Source organism: Cephus cinctus, unplaced genomic scaffold (genome assembly GCF_000341935.2).
Source record: "Cephus cinctus unplaced genomic scaffold, Ccin1 Ccin1_scaffold0123, whole genome shotgun sequence".
Lineage (NCBI taxonomy): Eukaryota > Metazoa > Arthropoda > Insecta > Hymenoptera > Cephidae > Cephus > Cephus cinctus.
Window position 1 is genome coordinate 3,387,601 of NW_014332857.1, and position 20,753 is coordinate 3,408,353.

The 20,753-nt window shown below is 36.1% G+C and overlaps 5 protein-coding genes and 1 long non-coding RNA gene across 17 annotated transcripts in view; 4 read left to right on the top strand and 2 right to left on the bottom strand.

Moving 5' to 3' along the window:
* The window catches only part of LOC107274953 (cilia- and flagella-associated protein 43), a 10,486-nt gene extending 3,740 nt beyond the window's left edge, over positions 1-6,746 (bottom strand). Inside the window, exons 1-13 of the mRNA XM_015754590.2 lie at positions 5,679-6,746; positions 5,424-5,595; positions 5,092-5,351; positions 4,687-5,026; positions 3,863-4,199; positions 3,532-3,800; positions 3,211-3,465; positions 2,875-3,146; positions 2,546-2,774; positions 2,090-2,430; positions 1,434-1,794; positions 979-1,337; positions 619-800 (exon numbers count right to left, since the gene is read on the bottom strand). Of these exons, the coding sequence (XP_015610076.2) occupies positions 619-800; positions 979-1,337; positions 1,434-1,794; positions 2,090-2,430; positions 2,546-2,774; positions 2,875-3,146; positions 3,211-3,465; positions 3,532-3,800; positions 3,863-4,199; positions 4,687-5,026; positions 5,092-5,351; positions 5,424-5,595; positions 5,679-5,704 (3,403 nt within the window). The 5' untranslated portion in view covers positions 5,705-6,746. The remainder of the gene's footprint in view (positions 1-618; positions 801-978; positions 1,338-1,433; positions 1,795-2,089; positions 2,431-2,545; positions 2,775-2,874; positions 3,147-3,210; positions 3,466-3,531; positions 3,801-3,862; positions 4,200-4,686; positions 5,027-5,091; positions 5,352-5,423; positions 5,596-5,678) is intronic.
* Positions 1-10,100, top strand: part of LOC107274950 — a 34,681-nt gene extending 24,581 nt beyond the window's left edge. For 3 of the 9 annotated variants that reach the window (XM_025079947.1, XM_025079944.1, XM_025079940.1), the window contains exons 2-4: positions 7,829-8,623; positions 8,788-9,051; positions 9,141-10,100. In XM_025079947.1, the coding sequence (XP_024935715.1) occupies positions 7,852-8,623; positions 8,788-9,051; positions 9,141-9,364 (1,260 nt within the window). In that variant the 5' untranslated portion in view covers positions 7,829-7,851 and the 3' untranslated portion in view covers positions 9,365-10,100. Of the gene's footprint in view, positions 1-55; positions 347-1,829; positions 2,004-4,189; positions 4,590-6,890; positions 7,020-7,828; positions 8,624-8,787; positions 9,052-9,140 lie in introns of those variants that run through there. The other 6 variants (XM_025079946.1, XM_015754585.2, XM_025079943.1 and 3 more) reach the window with 6 other exon arrangements.
* An 897-nt stretch (positions 10,101-10,997) lies between these two features.
* LOC107274956 lies at positions 10,998-13,299 on the top strand. Its single transcript, XM_015754595.2, has 3 exons — positions 10,998-11,156; positions 12,264-12,587; positions 12,832-13,299. Exons 1-3 carry the CDS (start codon positions 11,135-11,137, stop codon positions 12,888-12,890), a joined length of 405 nt encoding a protein of 134 aa, XP_015610081.1. The 5' UTR covers positions 10,998-11,134; the 3' UTR covers positions 12,891-13,299.
* Positions 13,300-13,538: 239 nt separating this feature from the next.
* LOC107274957 lies at positions 13,539-16,628 on the bottom strand. 3 transcript variants are annotated; one of them, XR_003058172.1, is made up of 3 exons: positions 16,524-16,628; positions 13,975-14,161; positions 13,539-13,849 (listed from the first exon to the last, which is right to left on the bottom strand). It is a non-coding gene; the product is annotated as an uncharacterized LOC107274957 (long non-coding RNA). The 3 variants fall into 3 exon arrangements; XR_001539576.2 differs by lacking the exon at positions 16,524-16,628 and adding an exon at positions 15,733-15,867; XR_003058173.1 differs by lacking the exon at positions 16,524-16,628 and adding an exon at positions 15,720-15,843.
* On the top strand, positions 13,732-16,345 carry LOC107274954 (platelet glycoprotein V). The gene is made up of 9 exons (XM_015754592.1): positions 13,732-13,948; positions 14,096-14,246; positions 14,399-14,470; positions 14,549-14,692; positions 14,764-14,885; positions 14,964-15,229; positions 15,300-15,559; positions 15,701-16,082; positions 16,156-16,345. The coding sequence occupies exons 1-9, from the start codon at positions 13,756-13,758 to the stop codon at positions 16,165-16,167; spliced, it is 1,602 nt and encodes a 533-aa protein (XP_015610078.1). The 5' UTR covers positions 13,732-13,755; the 3' UTR covers positions 16,168-16,345.
* On the top strand, positions 16,316-19,926 carry LOC107274955 (acidic amino acid decarboxylase GADL1). Of its 2 annotated transcripts, none has more exons than XM_015754594.2 (8): positions 16,316-16,858; positions 18,072-18,256; positions 18,331-18,625; positions 18,699-18,887; positions 18,961-19,025; positions 19,116-19,305; positions 19,375-19,544; positions 19,614-19,926. In XM_015754594.2, exons 1-8 carry the CDS (start codon positions 16,727-16,729, stop codon positions 19,858-19,860), a joined length of 1,473 nt encoding a protein of 490 aa, XP_015610080.1. In that variant the 5' UTR covers positions 16,316-16,726; the 3' UTR covers positions 19,861-19,926. The 2 variants fall into 2 exon arrangements, with proteins under 2 accessions (XP_015610080.1, XP_024935707.1); XM_025079939.1 differs by lacking the exon at positions 16,316-16,858 and adding an exon at positions 16,961-17,360.
* The last annotated feature ends 827 nt before the right edge of the window (positions 19,927-20,753 follow it).

A 20,753-nucleotide genomic window follows, 5' to 3' on the forward strand; every position in this document is an offset into this window, starting at 1 on the left:
GGGGGGGGGGGGGGGCGGGTGGAGAGGGGATTATTTTGGATGGGCAGTGGTAGAGGATTCCCGAAAATCACTTTGGCCAAATTCGGCTCATCGACCTTTATAATCTTATTTCGGGGTCGGGTGATAGCGGAGCTATCAGAAATAATCGCAATTTTGCTTTTCGGAATTTGCGATACAATATTGTAAAATAGTAGTGCAGTGCGACAGTTTGACGCAGCTTGTGAATCATTACGTGTCCGCTGGATACCCTTGTGGAGGCAGGAAGTGACACTGCTGGATCACGCCACGGATTCACACCCCAGCGACTTTTGGATTTTAAATGGATAATGGGATAGCCAAGTTTTCGGTAAGTACCCGGTAGATGGGTTTATTTATAAATTTTGCGAGCGTCGATACCCGAATGGGAGTCACGTGACAGTTGGGTCCTTTGGGAGGCTACCGAGGTTAGACTATAATAGTCCCTGAGTAGAAGACACATGTGACGTGACACATATTTCCGGCGTGGCCGAGAAATATCCTTGGCCGATTCTCTCTTAGCCCAGTCTGCAACCTCAGCAGGTCTCGGTGCGGAGGAATAAGTCGTAATGTTAATTGACGTTTTGAACAATTTAATTATACCTTTTATTTTTTCGAATTCTGCTTCTAAATAATTTTTGTACTTTTCTCGTTCAGCTTCCAAAGTCTTAACTTTTTCTTCGTACGCTTTTATACACGCGACGTCGTCCTCTGTGTATTTATCAGGATTCTTGTGTAGCAGACAATCAGGCTTTGGAATATTTTTTTTTATTTCGTCTTCCCACCTTAAAGTGGAAGTAAAATAAATGTTTGTCGAGTGCGTAATTTTTTTTTGCTAACTTAAAAATTAATTAATTATTATATATAAATCCGATACGATGGTATATCAAGAAACTTTTTGGTATTGTGAAATTATGAGATAAAGTTTAATAAGAGATTTGAAATACTTTGTCTTTTTCTTACTTTACTTCAAGCACTCCGTCCATCATAACTTGCAACGCTTCGTTCAGGAATAAATAATCCTCCAATTCAATAACTTTGTTTTTGTCTTTTTCTCGGATGGCTGCTTCTTGTTTAACTTTTGTTCTCGGCGAGACATATGGCTTTTCCGAAATTTCATAATTTTCCACAGAAATTATTGTTACTGGATCTTCCGTACGATGCCACTTGGTCTCGGCTATTTTATACACCGGATAATTTAATCCGAACATATCCTTCAGTTCTTTTGCACAATAACACAGTCTTTCCATGCGTTGAGAGATCGACAACATTTTTTCGTATTTCGCAGACCTCATTGTATCGAACAATTTGTTCAAATGAAGCTGAACAAATTTTCTTATTCAAAATTTTACAGTTACTTTATACCGTATCAGTTAGCACGTGCTAACTAAAGTATATAATCCGAATTTACTACGTACCTTTAAATTTTGTTTTTGATTATCCACAACAACGGCTTCTACATTACCGATCGAACAATTGTGATACCTCAATTCCTTAGGCGTATAACAAAACTTGCTACTCGGGATCCATCTATTGGATGTTGTACCAATCAGAGCCAATTGTTCTTCGCATTCAAGCTCATCTTGTTCTTTTGCTTTTGTACGATACACCCGTACAATGTTTGATTCAGTTGTTTCGGTACTGCAATCATTTTTGTTCGACAGATTCGCTTGTATTGACGAATTTAAATTTTTCATATCCAAATTGTTCGTATCCGTATCAAAGCTATGAGAATTTCTCGCAGTATTTGATCGTCTTGAAAACAAATCGGCGTCGAGGCTAGAAAGTGGCATTAAATTCAATCTAGTGACAAACACGTTGATTCCTAACCACAGTCGTACCCCCGTGGTTACGTCGTAATTGGTTCTGCGATAGACGACGTAAATCGAAACGACTTAAGCTCAGCACTTATTGACAAATGCTTGCACGTGATAATAGAGAGTTGGTGGGGAGAACAAAAATCAGACCACGTTCAACAACGTGCATACGTAAGTGCGAAACGACGTGACTGGAGACGACGTAAGTCGGTGGATGACTGCATTGTATTTAACGAGAGAAACAAAAACAATCTTACTAGTACGTGGACAATTGAAGGAGAAATTCTTGCCAAATTTTTATATCATTCTTTTCATTTGTTATTACCGGCAAAGCGTAATTATTAACCTGGACTCCTTTGCGAAATGACAATAACGCGCATGCGCGGACCGACATTGTATCCCAGCAATGTTTTTTCAAGTACGCTGCTACCTCGTCCTGACGTAAAATTTGGGTTTCGATTTTTATTCTCCACTGTTCTCGATCTTCCTGCGCTTTCGCGATCTTCAAACTTCGCTCTGTTTCGTCCAAATCAAAAGCTGAAATTGGAAGTCGAGCTTCGTCATTTTCTATTTCATTTGCATCAAGTAAATCTGCCACCTAGAATTTTTTGTTGATATTGTTTCTTGTACAAGTAATTTAGAACTTTTGTATCGTCAACTTTGAAAATTATAGAATGATTTTTCAGTGTTGTTGACTTAGGTGATGATAATACCTGTTTTTTTATTTTTTCGAAATCTTTTAGTATAGAAACTTTTAATGGCATGGATACTTCGATATCGTTTTTCAATTTTGCAAGTTCGTCAAGTTCGATCCAAGCTTTTTCGGTCTCAAGATTTGGTTCGCTGATTTTTGTACGAAATCTAGCCATTCGTTCTTGTATTTGAGCCAAATCGATTTTTGTACGTGTCAAACGTTTCTGGTGGGACTCGCAATGACTGTAACTGGAACAATGATACAATTGTATAAGACACCAATATAATAATTGACCTTGAAAGTATTAAAAAAACTGTATAAATTATTAATCGTAACAAAGTTACCTACAAAATTTTCATCGCAACAATATTTCCATTTCTGCCTAGACAAACAATGATTTCTCCATTCTGAGGAATTGTTGCTGTTTTTGCACCAAAATCACATCTATGATACGGCTTGCATATAGTCAAAATTTTTGTTATACCAAATCCGTCTCTAACAATGACTAAACCGTCATAACCAACAGTGACGATATAAAATCGATCACTGATCAATCCTATATTTCTCAATTGATGACCAGAAGATACTGCACGAGTGAGAGTGACATTTCGAAAATCATTCTAAAAGAGTAAAAATAAATTTAAAGAAGACATTTTTTTAAACATAAAAAAATTACGGTTTCACCTGAATTTCCATCACGTGCAACTGCTTCGATAGATACGGTGAACCGATAACTTCCAAATGATTATTTATTCCATGATGAAGCGATTGAAACAAATTTAATAATTCGATTACATAATCCTCTCGCTCGTATGACCATCGAAATGACTTTATCGTGTAAACCAAAATTTTGTCACCGATCAAGGCGCAGCTTTTGGTACGAATGAGAAAAAGAATTTTCCAGCCTTCGGAAATGGTATAAATTAAAAAATCGACGATCTGTAATAAATCAATGTTAGTTCGACGTGCGTTATAAATTTATTATTAAATTTCATTTGTGCTTACCTGCGCACCAATTTCAATATGACACAATACGTCGTAACGTTGATCATCGTTCTCACCAATGAAAAACGTATTGCCTGTATAGCAATTGGTAATTGCCAAAATATTTCCGGTGTCAGAGAATTTTATTTTATTCAAAGCTTCTTTGTTCAGATAAAACGATGTCAAAATATCTGGTTCGGCTGGTCGCAAAATATCAAGAAACAAACATATCCCACTCGAAGTGCACAATGCCATTATCGGTAAATGTGGATGCGAAGTAATTTCGAGAACTAATTAAAAGAATGACGTCACAATTGATCGATAAAAAAAGAGGTCAAGTCGTGTAATTTACCTGTACCAAAATCATTCAAATCAATCTTCCCAATCACATAGCCGGATGACACTTCGATCACATTCAATCGACCGAATTGATCAATAGCTATTACATATTGATCATTGAAATTAAATCGAGTGAGAATATTAAAATTTGTTCCTTGATTCGATTTAAAATCGATTTTTGCTACGGTATCGTCAGGAATAATAATTTCGAAGAGATCTCCCTTGTTTCCAAAAAATACAATTCCATCTCTGCTAGGATGACTAGCCATCAGGAGCGGATGCGAATCCAACTTTATGGTCCACGTTGCTACCCATTTTGTATCGTGAAGTTCTGTCGACTTCCTGTAAAACTTTGGTAAATCGTTCAATTGTGATTTTCAATTTTGAGAAAAATCATTCGTTCGTTAATTTTTATTTCTAATTGATTTAATTGATAAGCGTAACTCAAGTACTAACGAAGCACGTCTGAATTTGCGCCCGAGGAATGTTTTCACGATGTACAAATACGCTGAACTGGTGTACAATGAGTCTGCGCATGCGTCAAACTGTCATAGGCTGGTAATTTCTTTAATTCCACGCATGATTCAGGTACGCTGCATGAGCGCATGTAAGTATGTGGTTACATGCTAAGAACATGTGTCCTTGTGACAGAAGCAATGTGTTAACAAATAAATCTACCATTGAAAATTGTAATTGGTTCTTTGTTCAGAAAAATTGTTTGCTCTTGAGCCAAACTATAGGTATAGGTATATTATGAAATACTACGCTGTCAAAGTATAGATTAGAATTTTAAAATTTGTGCAATAGAAACAATTTTGGTACAATGATTTTTTTTACCGTCATGTTTGATTCAGAATCTACGAAGATAATTCCATTTTGATATGGAACGGCTATAGGGACTTGTTCTTGTTCTTGAAAGTTTTGCTGCTTTCTTGTTTCGTGTATAATGTATTGTTTTTTTGTTTCGATATTAAACAACAGCACGCCTCCTGTTGCTGTACAAGATACAAGATTTCCCTCGTGATTCCATCTTGTTGATACAATTTTGTTGTCCGAAGATTCGATGTCGACAGGTACTAAATTTATGATTTTCGAACAAACGTGTATATCGTAAATCAATAATTTTCCAGTCGTTTTTCCAAATTGCGATACCAAGTACGGCGCGATAGGGGAGCATCTGCAAGGAGTAAATTAATGTGGTGAATAAGTAGTTGAAAAAATATATATATTTAACGAACGTACCTGAGTTCTTGAAAGTCATCGTTCAACTTTGTATTGATGACAGACAACTTTTCTCCGGTTCTCCATTGCCATATGATTAATTGAAAATCCGGAAATGACGTCAGGCTCAAGAGAAATTCCGTGCCAGCAAAAGAGGTGGATGAATAGTGAGACAAACCACTTTTCAAAATACACGTCGATATTCGTCGTATTCCCGGATAAGTGAAAATCAAAATTCTTGGATTAGAACATTTTTCGGCTATAGCAAACATCGGAACAATCTGAAAATTGTTATCTTAGCTCTACTTTTTTTAAATTAATCATTTTTTTATTCAGACTTTTAAATTCCATACTGGGTGTCCAGATAAACATGATGCACCTTCACCCTTATCTTTACTGTCAAACGTCTCGATTCTTTCGTCTTTTGTATTTAAATTCAAAAAATAAACATGAACTCCCCCAGCCAAAGCTACAGTATCTCTGCTTAGAAAAACGATATTTGAAATATTTCCAAATTTGATCCATCTGAAAGAGAGAAGCACAAAAATATTTTATCTCGATCAGCATCACTGTCAAAAATTTATAAAAGTTTTTTAGGTCACCCGTACTTTGTTTCAACTTCAGAAAAATACATCACTTTTGGTTTTATTATATTTTCAAAATAATTATTTCTCAATCGCAAGCTTGAGAAATTTCTTTAAAAAATCATTGTCACTCAAAGGAAACTTTCTTACTACTAAATACAACCGAAGCACCGTACAAACTCCCATATCAATTGGAATTGTCGTTGCTTGGAAACAACGACTGACTTAATATTGTTTGATCGAAAGTGCGATACATCCAACTGACTGTATATCACCGACTATAGCACAAAGCAATATAGGGTGAATGAAACGAAATGAAAAATCACTCATCACCGTGGTATTAAAAATGATCGAAAGTGACAGTCTGATAGAAATCAGGTCGAAACCATCACGAAGCACCTGGCTGACACAATTTGATAACTCGAAAAACAAGAATTCAAGCAAAGAGCATAGCTCGCGTCAACTGCAGTGACAATTTCTAACGACTAAAAAGCGCACTGACACTATTCTAATATTCTAACGGTTCTAACTAGTTGCCGGTCATTAATTTTGATGATATATGCGGGCATTGCAGATATACAGTTATCAAATATATTTCTATACAAAAATCATATCGTATCCAGAGCACGCTTAATCGTTGAAAAAATTTCAATTTTATTCTTTACTTTAATTATCCCATTTATTTTTAATTGTCGATCAATTATCGTATGAGTCATCACGAACAACGTGCAAATGTAGGAAATGGTAAGAATTTGATTTATGGAGGTAAGTGTGTCATTGGATCGACGAATGGTACCGTTATCGCAAGCACTGTCAATACATAGTAATGGACTACGCCTTCGTTTTATATTGAGATTCTTTGTCTTCGATCGCATGTGCAACAACATCACAAATCTTGTGAACGAATTTTAAACAAGCCTCTTGGACTTTTGATACTTTTTCGATAATTAGACGTGCATTATAGATATATATTATAAGCATGATGATAGTTGCACAATTATTTTTAATATCACAAACTGTCACTCGTCCTGATACAAGCACCTTACCGTTAGATTGCACAATTTTAATAGTTTTTTTTTTTTGAAATTTTTGACAGTCTCAATGGCAGCCGGATTTTCCTGAGAATCCTGAATCTAAAGCGTTGCTCCTTTTTTGGGACACAGTGAAACGCTAACCCAGTAAATTCGACCCCTTCCTTGTCCTCCCAAACCATCCCGCATATATAGCCGATGTGACGGTGACATTTTTTTTATTTCTCGAACGATTATCAAACGACGTGTAATGGTAGCGAGTTTTAGTGATTCGCAATAATTATTGTTGCTACTGTGTCAGTGATTCTCATACTTATACAAAATTAGTGCAACGGTGAGATATTTTAATTGCAGATGTTTATTTTTTGTTTCAATAAGATTATTACGTTCTCTGATGTGAATGAAAAATAAATTTGTGTTACAGTCAATGACAATTGAAAATTTTTTTCAATTCGTAAAATTATCACTTATATCTTAGGGCTCTTCTGATAATCAGTGATTTGTGAACTTATCGATATTTATACAAAAGTATATCGATGCAAATTTTGAAAAGAAAATGTTATTGTGATAAAAATAATAATTACGTGGAATTTATTTATTATATCGATTTTTAAAGATTTTTTTGATGTTCAACACAATAATTTTTATTTCGTGGCATTTTGAGATATTTAACAAAAATGTTGATGGTGTCAATTTAGTATCGGATCAACGCGTGGTCATGATGAAATGATTGTAAAAACGAATTTTTTTTTTTAAATTCACAATGACCCTAATGATAGTTTCCAGTAAACGTTAGAAAATGACAGCTTTTACATAATTATTTCGAAGCAATGCACCCAAATGAATTTTTAAAATGTCATTGACTGCGCTGTTTCGAAGCAACTCTAAAAAAGGGCGGTATCCGCTATCTAATTGTCATTCACAACGTCTTATGCGTTTCGAATCCTGAGGAGAAAATCATGATTGAAATTGTTTCCACGTAACGATGAAATGTTGCCATTACCCTAATGACATAAAAAACAATCAAAGAACAAACTTCCTTATCGTTGTTGTATGAAATTTTGTGCACAATCCTTGTTGTATACGAAATATCGCGAAACAACAACAAAATTAATACCCGCAACAAAATTTCTTTGAATACAGGACCCAAAAGTGAATCTATCACAATGACATCAGAGGACCAAAAATGGCGGATGTGCTGTCTGATTTTTGTTTGTATCAACATCGTAACATCCTCAACACCCGCAAATCACAAAGATTCTTCGGAAGACTCAACCTTGCCAATGGAAACAAGATCAGAACCAGTCGATCTAGATTTGAACCAGATGAAGTCAAACAACATCGATCAATCAAAATCCAATGAAAAAACTGATAAACCAATCGTACCAACTATGGCAGAAGAAAGAGGTTTCCATAGTATCAAGTCCAGTATCAAAGACAGTTATCTCGATGCCCTGGAACATTCCCATACGAGTAAAGATCCTAACGAAGGAATAGTCAAGGTGGATACCCGACCAAAGACTTCAAGAATCATTCGACGTGAATTTGTCCAAGGACCAATTTACAAACCGGAAGGATCATCAAAGGATCCTGACAGAGTATCCTATGAATCATCAAACGACCTATCTTACGGTCCACCGACGGGTAGCTATCTACCACCACAGGATTCTGCAGCATCTTATAGCCCCAAGGATCCAAGTATTTCTTATGGGGTTCCTGGTCCTGTCGGTCCAAGTCAGCCACCCTTTTTACCAACCCCTAGTGACTCGTACTCGCTGCCTGTTCAATCTTCGGTCAATTTCAACAACCAGAATTACGGACTACCTCAAACTTCTTACGGGGCACCCAATCCTGGTTATGGTCCTCCAGTACCTCAGAATTCTTATGGGGCGCCAAGCAACTATTTGCCCCAGCAACCACAGCAAGGTGAGCCAAGAGGTATCGTATTGAATTTTTTAATCTTATGGGATTTTAAAATAATTATTCATCGTATGTGTTGACAAGAATTTCTCTTGCTTTGGTAAAAAAAATATTACATTTTTTTTTTTTTTTTAATAAAATTTTGTTAATAAATTGAGGTATACGGTGTCTTATTTTTTCAGGTTATCCAGCTCCGGTTTACGGTGCCCCGTATGCTCTGCCGAATATACCACAACTCCCGTCTTTTCCGTCTATAGATTTCAGCTGGCCGCTTGCACTGAAACTCAATGCCTTCACAATCGCGAAAATTCTTCTGAAACTCGTTATATTCAAGATGATCGTTAAATTCATCGCGTTGATCTGTCTGCTCCTCTTCATTCCGAAATTGGAAATTATCAAGAAGAAAACGGAGAATGACGACGAGGAACGTAGTGGCGTTAATTCATGTGAGTAAAATTTATTTCTTATTGGCAATGTATTGTACAAATTATTTTTTGGTATCTTAAGATTTTCATAAATTATATTTTAATTGTAGCAAATTCAACATTGGACCGTCTTAATGTTCTGACATCGTTGGTGATGAGTTCCATTGATAAACACGAGAAGAAAAATACACAACAGGAAGAAAGCTGTGAAGGTTTTGGCTGTCGGATTAAAAAAGCTCTGATCTCCAATGATTCTTGGAAGGATTATTTAAAATTATTTAAAAGTTATGTTGTCGAGGAACAACGAGTCAAGAAACCTACAAAATTTTCATAAATTTTTGTAGCTCTTGATTACGTATCATTTGTCATCTTGAAAATCATCCATCGAACAGTAACAAAAATCTGTAAATTATTTATTTATTTATTTATACGAATCAAATATTTTCAATATTTAATATTTCATATTTTCCATTACCTGTTCAAACGACAGTGTAAACAATAAAGAAAATATGATTGACAAAAAAAATCGTATCTTGCGTCAAAACAAATACAATACACTCAGATGGATCTTGTATTACCAAAAAACGGTAACTTTTCCGCTGCCTATACTCGTTTCTGTCAATGCTGAAAGTCAGATAATACGCAACAAGAATACGAAGGATGTGAATTATGCAGTGACTAATATAGTTGCATAATGAAACGGATAGTAGTTGATTGGTGGATAAGAAACTGGAAAGGACAGGACAGTATTTCCAATTGAAAATAATTGTCAAGGTCGCCGTAGCATAGGCACATGTGATCTATTTACGCATATGTGGTATCAGAGATCTATTTTTCCTTTGCATTAAAAAAAAAAAAGAATACAAAAAATCATTCACACATACTACGCCGCCAATCGGTTGAAACTAGCAGATGATTGCGCAACAGCGCACAAGGTGTTAGAAAATCAATAAACAATTAGTAAGTGGCTATAGGTCAACAAAAAACATAAAGTAAATTATCAAAAAATGTATCAGACAAAAGTGTCATCTTTCATAGTCATGTGTATTAAAAAAATCACAAATTCGCAATTGCGATTTTATCAACGATCAAAAATTTTGTCAGTCCTTTCCACTTCCTGTTCACCCAAAAAATTTCAGCAATATTGTATTTCATAAATTTCTGTTGTTCTTGTACAAGTATCACAATAATTTTGCACGTGTCCAATTAACATGTATAGCACCTATTGATTTTTGTATCTCATATCACAATGCTCATTTATTCTTAATTTATGAATTTTCAGTCACAAACTTTATAGACTCACTAATGATTCTCATTGACTGAATTAATTATCATCATTGTGTCATGTCAAAAATGTTTGTTCCGAACGTTTACCACCACCTAAATATTACCGCCCGTTTACCTTTCTGACTAACGCGCACTCATGTCAGTCGTTATCAGTCACGATTTGCTCCAGATTTGTCTCGTAGTTTGCAGACCTCTTTTTGACTCGTACGTTTCCATGGCGTGATTCAATCCAGTCTCATCCCGATGAATGGACCAGCAGATTGTTAGGTCATCAGCGATAGAAAAGTGGTCGGAGAGGAGGTAAGCGGAACGAGGATAGGCACTTATGGGATGGGCGGGGGGTGGTAGGGGGGAGGAATAAATTGTATTGGGGGAAGGTACGGGAGTGGTAAATCGAAAGGTAAAACCCACGGGAAACAACACTTTGATTAGATAAATTCAAAGTGGACCAATCAACTAGTATTTAGGGTGATCGTAAAACAGATTTTCATTCATCAATCTTCTAACGATGCGAAAAATTAAACGCTCCGAGGGTCGGTGTCACTTTGAAGTGTGTGATCCGATCAAATGGATAATTCTTTTTTTAATTCGATTCGAGGTCGAAAAACTGACTACGAAGTCGAGAGTATAATTTACCGGTTTGAACTGAGCTGCACGTTGTGATTCTTGGTGGGAGCGGTGGGGGTACTGGCGATTCAGTATAAACGCGATCGGATAGCTTCACAGAATCCAGTCATCTTCCGTTTGCAATCGAATAACTATCCGCGTGATCGACATAATTTTACAAATTTTTTTTTGTTTATAAAAATATATCACAATGAAGCTGGCTATTGTTTTGGGTGAGTTTTTTTATATTGCATTACTCTTTAATCGACCTTGATCTTACGTAACACCGTTATTTAATTAATTACTTTTTATTTATACAAATTTTGTATTGTTTGTCACGTAATACAATTTAATTGACACTTGCATTTGTATTATACGTAATTACGTTTACGTAAATACGTTTGATTTTACACTTTTTGTATTTAAACAATTTTTTCTGCTTGGATTTTCTGATCGCGAACGAAAGTTGCTAATGAAATGCGTGCAAGTTCCGTTGTATTGTTTGTCATGATGTTTTATGTATTTTGGAGCGATTGTATCGTTGTGACTTTTTTTTCTATGCCCCGTGACAGTCAAGCAATTTATTAACCATAGGTTGGCGTCGATGTCCGGAAGTTCGTAGAAATTAAAAAAAAAAGGATGACAAGACTAGGACCCCGCTGTATTTATCGATGCGTAAACTCTCGCTCATTGTGGAATTAATGCACGAATGAATAACCGGCATGTTGCAAACATATGACTGTGGGCAGTAAAGACGAATTTGCTACGAGTGGCAATCATTCAATAAAACCTTGAATTAAGGTCGCAACGTACGCGCTTGAGGCTCTTGTGAATTTTGCAGGGATTATAATGTGTGACGGTTGAACCTGAAAACGATGGGTTGTATATTGTACGACTATAAACTTGTATAGTTATACAATTTGTATGTTGTTGCTCGGCCTTACGGCACGATACCATTACGAAAGCAAGAATATTCCTGGGACACGTAACTATCTATTATTGTAATACGAAACCGTTAAATTTCCTTTTTTCCCTTTTTATCATTTTTTTTTCACCAAAAGTTTCCGAGAATGACTAACAGGGTGTATGTTAATTTTTGCGAGTCGGTGACTATTCGAGGAAAGAATATAAATTAATCAAGAAAGTGAGAAATAACAAAATTTTTTTTGCATTTATGACAATTCAAAGATTTCAGCGTATTCGATCTGATTCTCTATTGAAAAACGTACGAAGACTCGAATTTCAATAAATAAAGAAAAAAAATTTGAATTAAGAGCATTGACTTCAGATTCCGTATTGTCACTTGATAATGTATTTTCTTTATTTTTTTTTTCACGTAGCACTGGCAGCCGTTTGCCTTGCCACTGTGTACGCAATGCCTGCTGAGAAGCAAGCAAAAGATGTCAAGGATCCAGCAATGGCCGCGAAAGACGTCAAAACTTCAACTGGAGCTGCGAAGGACACGAAGGATCCTACCACCGCCTCGAAAGACGTGAAGGATGCGATAAAGGATGCCAAAAAGAACAAGAAGGAATGTGCCAAACAATGTAATCCCTCTCTGGAACAACCAATCTGCGTTCACGATCCAGCTAATCCCAACTTCAAGCCAAGAACCTTTATCGGTCAATGCGCTCTTGACGTTGCCAATTGCGAAAATGGTTCCAGTAAGTTGAGATGAGAAAAGCAAAAAATGTTTTTTTGTTCAATTTCTTGTATCATTGCTACTTAAGAAACAATTGCAATTCAATGTAATTCTATATAATGCTCGCTTCCCTTTTGTGATTGGACAATTTTGTATTTAACTTCAACTTTAGAATTGAGGCTCATTGTGACATGCAACTGCACTAATTTTCTAATCAGCGACCTATTAGCAATTGTGTAATTTTTGTTTTTTTTTTCTTTTTCCAGAATGGGTTGTTAAGAGCAAGGGTGAGTGTCCTGGATCTGGTGGCGTCAGACTCTCGTAAACATTCGATTAGCACTTCCCAAGGACAACAACAGGAATGTGAATGGACTCTCGATTCTGTCAACGGATCCTACATAATACTATCGTACAATTAGCTTTCTATATGTGTGGTTTACAACACAATTGTTAATATATACCGCGAACATTAATATGTAATATAAATATATATTGAATATATAAATTTCGCTAATTATTCATCCATATATTTGAAATAGGTGTTTGGGAAATTGAAGAAATACCAAGATATTAATGAGCAATTAAATTTTTCTTGATTTCCATCAAATCGTACAATATACAAACATTGTACAAGGTAGTACTGGAATTTTGTGTTTGTATATACAAATTGTGATACTGAAATGTTCTTTGGCTACTGTTTACAATTTTGTCAATTAAATTTTATAATCGGTGAAGGTTTTCTGCTTCTTTTTTTTATTGTCAGAAAGCATTCCCAAAAATTACAATAAACAACAAATCATAATTAGGTGATGGACATTTTTCAATTTCCTTCAACATGCGTTTACCGTTCGTACCAAAGTACCAAATAAAGAATTTTTTATCATCGATGATACAAAGTTAAATATTATAGCAAAAATTCTTATCGCAAATTATTGTATGGTGCGTAACAAACTATAATACAAGAAAGTACAAATATTGTTGAAACGTACGTATATTCAATATGACAATATGAATCTGTGTAATCGGACCTCAATCTCCATTATGAACCCATCATCGTTTGTTCCTGTCATAACAATAATTATCAAATTAATAACCGTTTCAATGAGGATGCGACTGGTCCATGGTTAGTCGGGCACAACGTGCACTTAGTACGGATCAGTCTTGATAATTTTCGTCCGAAAGCCATCGCCATGTATTTTACCCCTCGGATTATATTTTTTCTATGTTTGTTATCGATCTCTTGTTGTACCTTGTGTCCAGAATTTTTGAGCGCGTGTTTTGATGCTGGAATGAAACACGTTATCGGAACCGAAACTAATTTAGAGGACGTGCAAAGCAGAATTTCAGGATTAGAAAGAAGACTGAGAGCAATTGAACAGCCAGGTAAACAATAAAATTTGTATACGTACCTACATCATTGTTCGGATCATTATATAACCTCATTGTAAATTGTACAGAACATCGGTTGTATCGAAATACATTGTATGCTCTGTTAAATCATAATTAATCCGTTATCATTGTTGTTATCAGTCTGGCAAATCAGAGGACGACTTGGCGATTGGGAAATTTGTGCCGAAGGACCCTGTCGCTGTATTCCTGAAACAAAGTCTTTGTCTTGTTGGAGATTCGGCTTGATGGACATTCCACCTACGCAATTAGTACCTGAGGATGTCTTAAAATTGTACGTAAATTCTATGCATTGGTTACTCGCTAAAGAGTAGGTTTCAGGATTTTTGTATAATAATAATATGATAATAATAAAATATACATAATGCATTGTTATACCGATTATTTAACGTTGATTAATATTTAAATGTTATAAATTAATTTCAGGGATCTGGGAAGCAATCAGATGACTGCGATACACAGGGATACTTTTTTGGATTTGATTCATCTTACTTACTTGTGAGTCTATATGATATTACTATTTTCTATTAATTAATTAATTAAATTTTTACTATCATTGTTCTTAAAATTTTATAGGGATCTTAGCAACAATTTCATTGAACATCTGCCTCTCAGTTTATTCTTCTCGCTGCACAGTCTGACCCATCTCAAACTCAGCAAAAATCTTCTTCGCGAATTACATCAGAATCAATTTCTGCGTATGCGGCATCTTCACATCGTGTGAGTTTCGTGTTGAATAAAAATAATAAGTACCTAAGAACCTGTGGTAAATGAAATTTTTTATTTTTCAGCGATATTTCATTCAATAAGCTACGCACTCTTCCGGAAGGACTATTTCTAACCAATGGCGCCCTAGTCGTACTGGATCTCACGTCCAACAGAATTTCAACTTTAACATCAGGAATTTTTTTAGGTTTGTAAATGAAAAGTTAAAAATTATCAAACAATCTTATAAATGACAATATGTTTATGATTTTCATAATTAATAAAGGTCTACGTAATCTCGAGGAACTTCTACTTGGAAAAAATCACTTGACGTCATTGCCATTAAAAATCTTCGACGAGCTCTACAATTTGAGGTCATTACGATTAGATGAAAATCATCTTCAAGCATTGCCATCGAGTCTCTTTCAGGATCAGATAAATCTTCAGGATCTCAATCTGCGTGACAATCGTCTCACAGTGATTGAATCTGGACTGATGATGTCACTGTCAAAATTAGAGATCCTGGAACTGTCGACCAATCGTATCGCTCGAGTAAGATTTTTTAGAGTTCCGTTTCTAACGGTAAAGAAATTTTTTTATTTAAGATTATTCATTTTGACAGATCGATCCAGCCGCCTTACAGGGTCTTACGTCTCTTAAGGAATTGCAACTTGGACAGAATCATATAAAAAAGATACCTCAAGGTCTCTTTCAATCGGTACCATCGTTGGAGCGATTGATCCTCTATGCAAACGGAATAGAGACTTTGTCGAATAATGATTTTCAAGGATTGTCAAACCTGACAACCTTATTTCTCCATGCAAATCATTTAAGAGTTTTGCATCCTGACGTTTTCATGGATACTCCAAATTTGAAGAAATTGTAAGTATCAAAATAATTTAATCTTAATACCAGATTTGCATTATTCGCACTACAAATTTATTTCTACTATTAATAGTTGCATTCTAAATATATACAGACTGTCACTATTGCAATTAATAATTAATTATTTCATATTCACAGGCATCTCGAGTCTAATTACCTGTCATACCTACCAGCACGAATACTCGACGCTATGATTGACATTCAACAATTGCGTCTTGCACGAAATCCGTGGCACTGCGACTGCGGTGCGGCGTACCTTGCCATGTGGCTTCGCAAACGTTACCTCGCACACCTTAAAAATCTTCACGTCGCTATAGAAGACGCGACTACGAGTCTCGAGGGCGATTCCAACTTCTGGGAATTCGGCGGTGGCGCCGTCTGTCGCGGCCCGGGAACACTCGGTGGAAAACTTTTGATTCAGTTATCTTTTCACGAACTATGCGAAGGCCAATGGGCATCGATGCAGGGATTGGTTCCTCGACTGCCACTGGATACTATCACTACGATTGCATCCTACTCCGTGAGTCGTGAAATTTCTTATCTTTCAATCAAGTATTCCACTTGCACGTATTAACGTTCAACAATTGTTTCAGGTACGTCGATAACAAAATTCCAACGATTCAAATGTCACCGACCATTTTAATGACTATCCGCTAATTACGTCTATTTACGGTACTAGATATAAGATTTTCTAAATGACTATTGATAAGCATCCCTAATGGTAAAATTTTTGAATTTTTATAAAATTTCAATGAATTGTCATCAACGCTTATTATTATTGAATTAGTTTTCGTTTCAATTTAATCAACTTTTTAAATTATAATTATAATTTTAATTACTCGCTCTATTAGTCTAGATATTTTTAATAGTTGTAATCTAACGATAACAAGGGATTGAGTATAATCATTTGGTATCACCCGGTATGTCGTTATCACTCAATCTTTTGGAACGCTTCTCTCACCTTATAAATTCCACGAGTGTGTACCCAAACTTTTGGTATAAACGAAATACGCACAAACTGTCTCTATTTATGGGACTGCGCACCGAGTATACAGTTAGATATACGTACGGCACTGTTGGGTGAAACCGGAATAGGAGGGCAGGGAGGGAGGATTGAATCTCACGAACTTCGAGCGTTCAGTTCTTGTTGAACCGTTCTTGGAAATGGCTGCGTGCAATCGCTCTCACGTATATGAGATTCTGGAGAGCCTCCTGAAGATCCTTAAAGAGGAAGATGTTTTTGTTACGACCGATAAGAATCCCGTAGTGCAATTCTTACATCCGCCCGAACTCGAGGTAAAAGTCAGCAACATTGATTATTCAATTATTTCTCAATATTACAATTGGAAAAATATTATGAAACCGATTGTATCGATAATTTTCAATTATTATTGCGATTGTAGTAATTTTATATCATTCATTGATCTAGAATTCTATAGAAAATTTAATTTTAATATTTCTCCAACTCGTATTTCCATATTAAGAATTGCCATTGGTCTTTTAAGCGAAAGTTACATTGCACATGCACTCGATACGTGATAGGGCATAAGAAAACTGCATTCTGCAAGGGTCAACAACACGATTGCACTTTGATACATATAATCACGAGCGCTGAGATATGACTTGTCAATTAAAAATTCAGTGAATATTTATTGACCGTACTAAAATGATTAATTATCTGCTGCATATTATTCCAATGCACAGCGATCAGTGGAATTACTTGAAATAAAATATTCATCGATACACGTCAGGTCTCATTAGTCTGACACCAGTCATGTTAATCACGTCTGTTGCGTTTGTATGACTTTGATTCAGTTTAATTAAATTGCTTTTTAATTGATCTTCGTTAAACTGTATTATACTGTTCATAACTATAATAGTACTTTATGTAACTCATGCATGAAAAGTGCTACTTCTCGTGCCTCCAAAGTCTGGCGTAAATGGCGGTTTGTAACTAAGGATACAATAAAAATGTTGCGCATGCGCATATCAGCCCAATTTTACTTCTCGTACTAGTGCTTTCTTCTCGCGTACACTTCTTGCGATGCGTAGTGATTTGTTCTCGCATGCTGTCACCACACGCCTCCACTTTGGAGTCACGAAAAGCAGCACTTCTCATGCATTCGTTACAGAAAATATTATGCGATACTGGTGCAACAAAGCAAACTTTTTAGGCAGGCGATGAAGTTGGTTGCACCAACCGCACAAGTAACAGCGGCACGAGCCGAAGTCGAGTATCTCGCACTCGTATCGCAAAATACTATTGCGATGAAGTAAAATTGGGCCGATTTGCGCATGCGCAGTATTTTTATTGCATCCTTAGTTACAAAGTGCCACTTACGCTACACTTTGGAGGCACCAAAAGTAGCGCTTTTCATGAATGATTTACATAAATCATTATTCACACTTGCTGACACCTGTCGTTGTCGTTATCAATATAAGACGTTGAAAAAAAAATTCACTATCGCTTCCTTATCATTGTTTTTTAATATCAATTTGTTATCCTCAGGAACAATTACCAATTCGCTTGAAAGATGAGGGAACGAGTTTGAAGGAAATTGAAAAAATTTTACAATCAATTGTCAGATACTCCGTAAAGACGTCAAGTCCTCATTTTCATAATCAACTTTATGGAGCAGTTGACGAATATGGAATTGCAGGTGCTTGGTTGACGGAGGCTCTCAACACTAGTCAGTGAGTAAAGATATTTTATAGATTAGTCTCTTTGTTGTTGATGCTGAAAAATTCTATTTACTCATTGACACCAGGTACACGTACGAGGTGGCTCCTGTCTTTACGTTGTTGGAAAGAGAAGTGATCGAACGCTCGTTGGAACTGATTGGCTTTCCGAAAGTTCCTGAAGGAGACGGAATTTTTTGTCCTGGCGGAAGTATGTCAAATATGTATGGCATGGTTTTGGCACGGTACGCCGTCAAACCGGATGTCAAGACTAAAGGACTATTTGGAATTCAACCGTTAGCCTGCTTTACCAGTGAAGCTGGTCATTACTCGATTACCAAAGGTGCCCATTGGCTGGGATTGGGGACAGAGAGCATTTATCAGGTACATGTCACATGAGTAAAATTGAATTTAGATTTACTTTTTGTATTCTCTTTAATGGCTATTATTGTAACAGGTCAAAACAGACGAATGGGGTCGTATGGATCCGCAGGAGCTAAAAAAGGCTATAGCAAAAAGTCGTGAGAATGGTCGTCTGCCATTTTTTGTAAATGCAACTGCAGGCACAACTGTTTTGGGATCATTTGATCCACTTCCGGAAATATCAGCCATTTGCAAAGCAGAAGGACTCTGGTTACACGTTGACGTTTGTATAAGTATGACCTAAGGAAATCCAAAATTGTTCTCTTTGATTCTAAAAAAACAAATATATATTTCAGATGTGCCTCGGTGGGACTTTGTTGCTTTCTAGAAAATATAGGACTCGACTCGAAGGGATTGCATTGTGAGTATCAATTTGTTGAAGGAAAAAAAATATGTTGGTCATGCCTTGTAATTTTGCTTGTTCTCTCTGAGATATTCGCTTCTGCTTCAGAACCAATTCTGTGGCCTGGAATCCACACAAGACGCTTGGTGCGCCGTTTCAATGCTCTTTGTTTTTAGTTAAGGGTAAAGACATTCTTCACAAAGCTAATAGCGCAGGTGCTACGTATCTCTTTCAGCAAGATAAATTTTATGACGTATCTTGGGATACTGGCGATAAGAGTGTCCAATGTGGAAGAAAGGTACTTTATGCTTGTTCTGTGTTTCCATTGTTGTTTTTAGTATTAAATAATGAGAAATGAAACTTGAAGGTGGATGCTGCAAAATTTTGGCTAATGTGGAAAGCTCGAGGAAGCAAAGGATTTGAATCTTTGATAAATAAGGCTATGGAAACGGCTGAGTATTTTTTTAATAAAATTAAAAATAGAAAAGGCTTTCGATTAGTTTTACCAAAATTTGAAGGCAATGTTGTTTGCTTTTGGTAAGTAATCAGTATGAAAATTTAATTCTAATGTTATTAACGTACCTAATAATCCTACATGATGTACAGGTACATTCCACCTAGCATGAGGGGGCTTGAGGAAACAGAAGAATGGAAAAAGAAGTTGCACACAATTGCGCCGAAAATCAAAGAGAAAATGATTCTGGATGGCTCTATTATGATCGGCTACACGCCATTAGGCTTTAAAAGTTATGGAAACTTTTTACGCATGGTAGTTACTTGCCAGCCTCCAGCATCTCATTCAGCAATGAACTTTGCAATTGAACAAATTGAAAAGTTTGGAGCAGACTTGTAAGGGTAAGAGAACAAATTTGTGTTGTAAGATGTATTAATTGATAATAAAATTACTGATAAGCACTTAGCGTGTGCCTCGCCTTATTATAACCGTCCGCGTATCCTTGATGGCTGAGTAGAAGAACTGGAGCACACGTAAGAGTCCAAATCTTCCCTATCGTCCTAATCAAAGCCGTCTCTTAAAATTGTACCTGTCTTCCCTGACAAAATCACCCACTCACCTAGTCGTCTAGACTGAACCTTAGTTCCGAAATAATCCGTCAGGGGGCGTGGAACACAAATTTTTTCGAAGCAAGAACAGACGGAAATATTGAAAATTCGAAACATTGAATAAAGCTATACAAACACTTTGTAAATATCATTGGATCTTGACTTACTTTCAAAATTTATTCAAAATATAAAATTGAGGTTACTTCAAAATCTCGCAGAATATACGAAGTAGAAAAAAATTAAATAGAAATCGTCAAATATCGAAAATAAATTACACGCAGATTAAATTTTAAAAAATTAAGTATTTGGAATATTAGAATGATTAAATCAATAATGCAAAATATTAACACTTAGAGATCAGAAATTTTGGCCAAGCATATTTAGAAGTACTAGAAGTTGCCTAAAATAATGTGCGCGCAAATCTGTCGCGCAGGAATCTGCGAGTGGAACGAGCCGGGGAGTGGGGAGAGCGCTAAAGGTAGTGCCCGGACTCGCAGCGCTCATTCTTCCTTGAGCCGGTCTCCTATACTGGTCTCTTGGAAACACCCCTCTTGTCCATTTCCAACCTTCCTCTTCTTCTATATTTATTTCATCTTTAATTCCTTATTTCTTTATCTGTCGTTCTTCACTTTCTTATTTATCTCTTTCTTGATTTTTTCTCTACTTTTATACCCCTATTCCTTA

What these genes read in the sequence shown, in the direction of transcription:
- LOC107274956 (XM_015754595.2), top strand. Translation starts at nt 11,135, where the DNA reads ATGAAGCTGGCTATTGTTTTGG. An exon ending in GAAGCTGGCTATTGTTTTGG is followed by an intron (nt 11,157 to 12,263) that starts GTGAGTTTTTTT and finishes TTTTTCACGTAG; the next exon opens with CACTGGCAGCCGTTTGCCTT. An exon ending in CAATTGCGAAAATGGTTCCA is followed by an intron (nt 12,588 to 12,831) that starts GTAAGTTGAGAT and finishes TTCTTTTTCCAG; the next exon opens with AATGGGTTGTTAAGAGCAAG.
- LOC107274954 (XM_015754592.1), top strand. Translation starts at nt 13,756, where the DNA reads ATGTATTTTACCCCTCGGATTATATTTTTTCTATGTTTGTTATCGATC. An exon ending in ATGCGGCATCTTCACATCGT is followed by an intron (nt 14,693 to 14,763) that starts GTGAGTTTCGTG and finishes TTTATTTTTCAG; the next exon opens with CGATATTTCATTCAATAAGC. An exon ending in CGACCAATCGTATCGCTCGA is followed by an intron (nt 15,230 to 15,299) that starts GTAAGATTTTTT and finishes TCATTTTGACAG; the next exon opens with ATCGATCCAGCCGCCTTACA.
- LOC107274955 (XM_015754594.2), top strand. Translation starts at nt 16,727, where the DNA reads ATGGCTGCGTGCAATCGCTCTCACGTATATGAGATTCTGGAGAGCCTC. An exon ending in TACATCCGCCCGAACTCGAG is followed by an intron (nt 16,859 to 18,071) that starts GTAAAAGTCAGC and finishes TGTTATCCTCAG; the next exon opens with GAACAATTACCAATTCGCTT. An exon ending in GGCAATGTTGTTTGCTTTTG is followed by an intron (nt 19,545 to 19,613) that starts GTAAGTAATCAG and finishes CATGATGTACAG; the next exon opens with GTACATTCCACCTAGCATGA.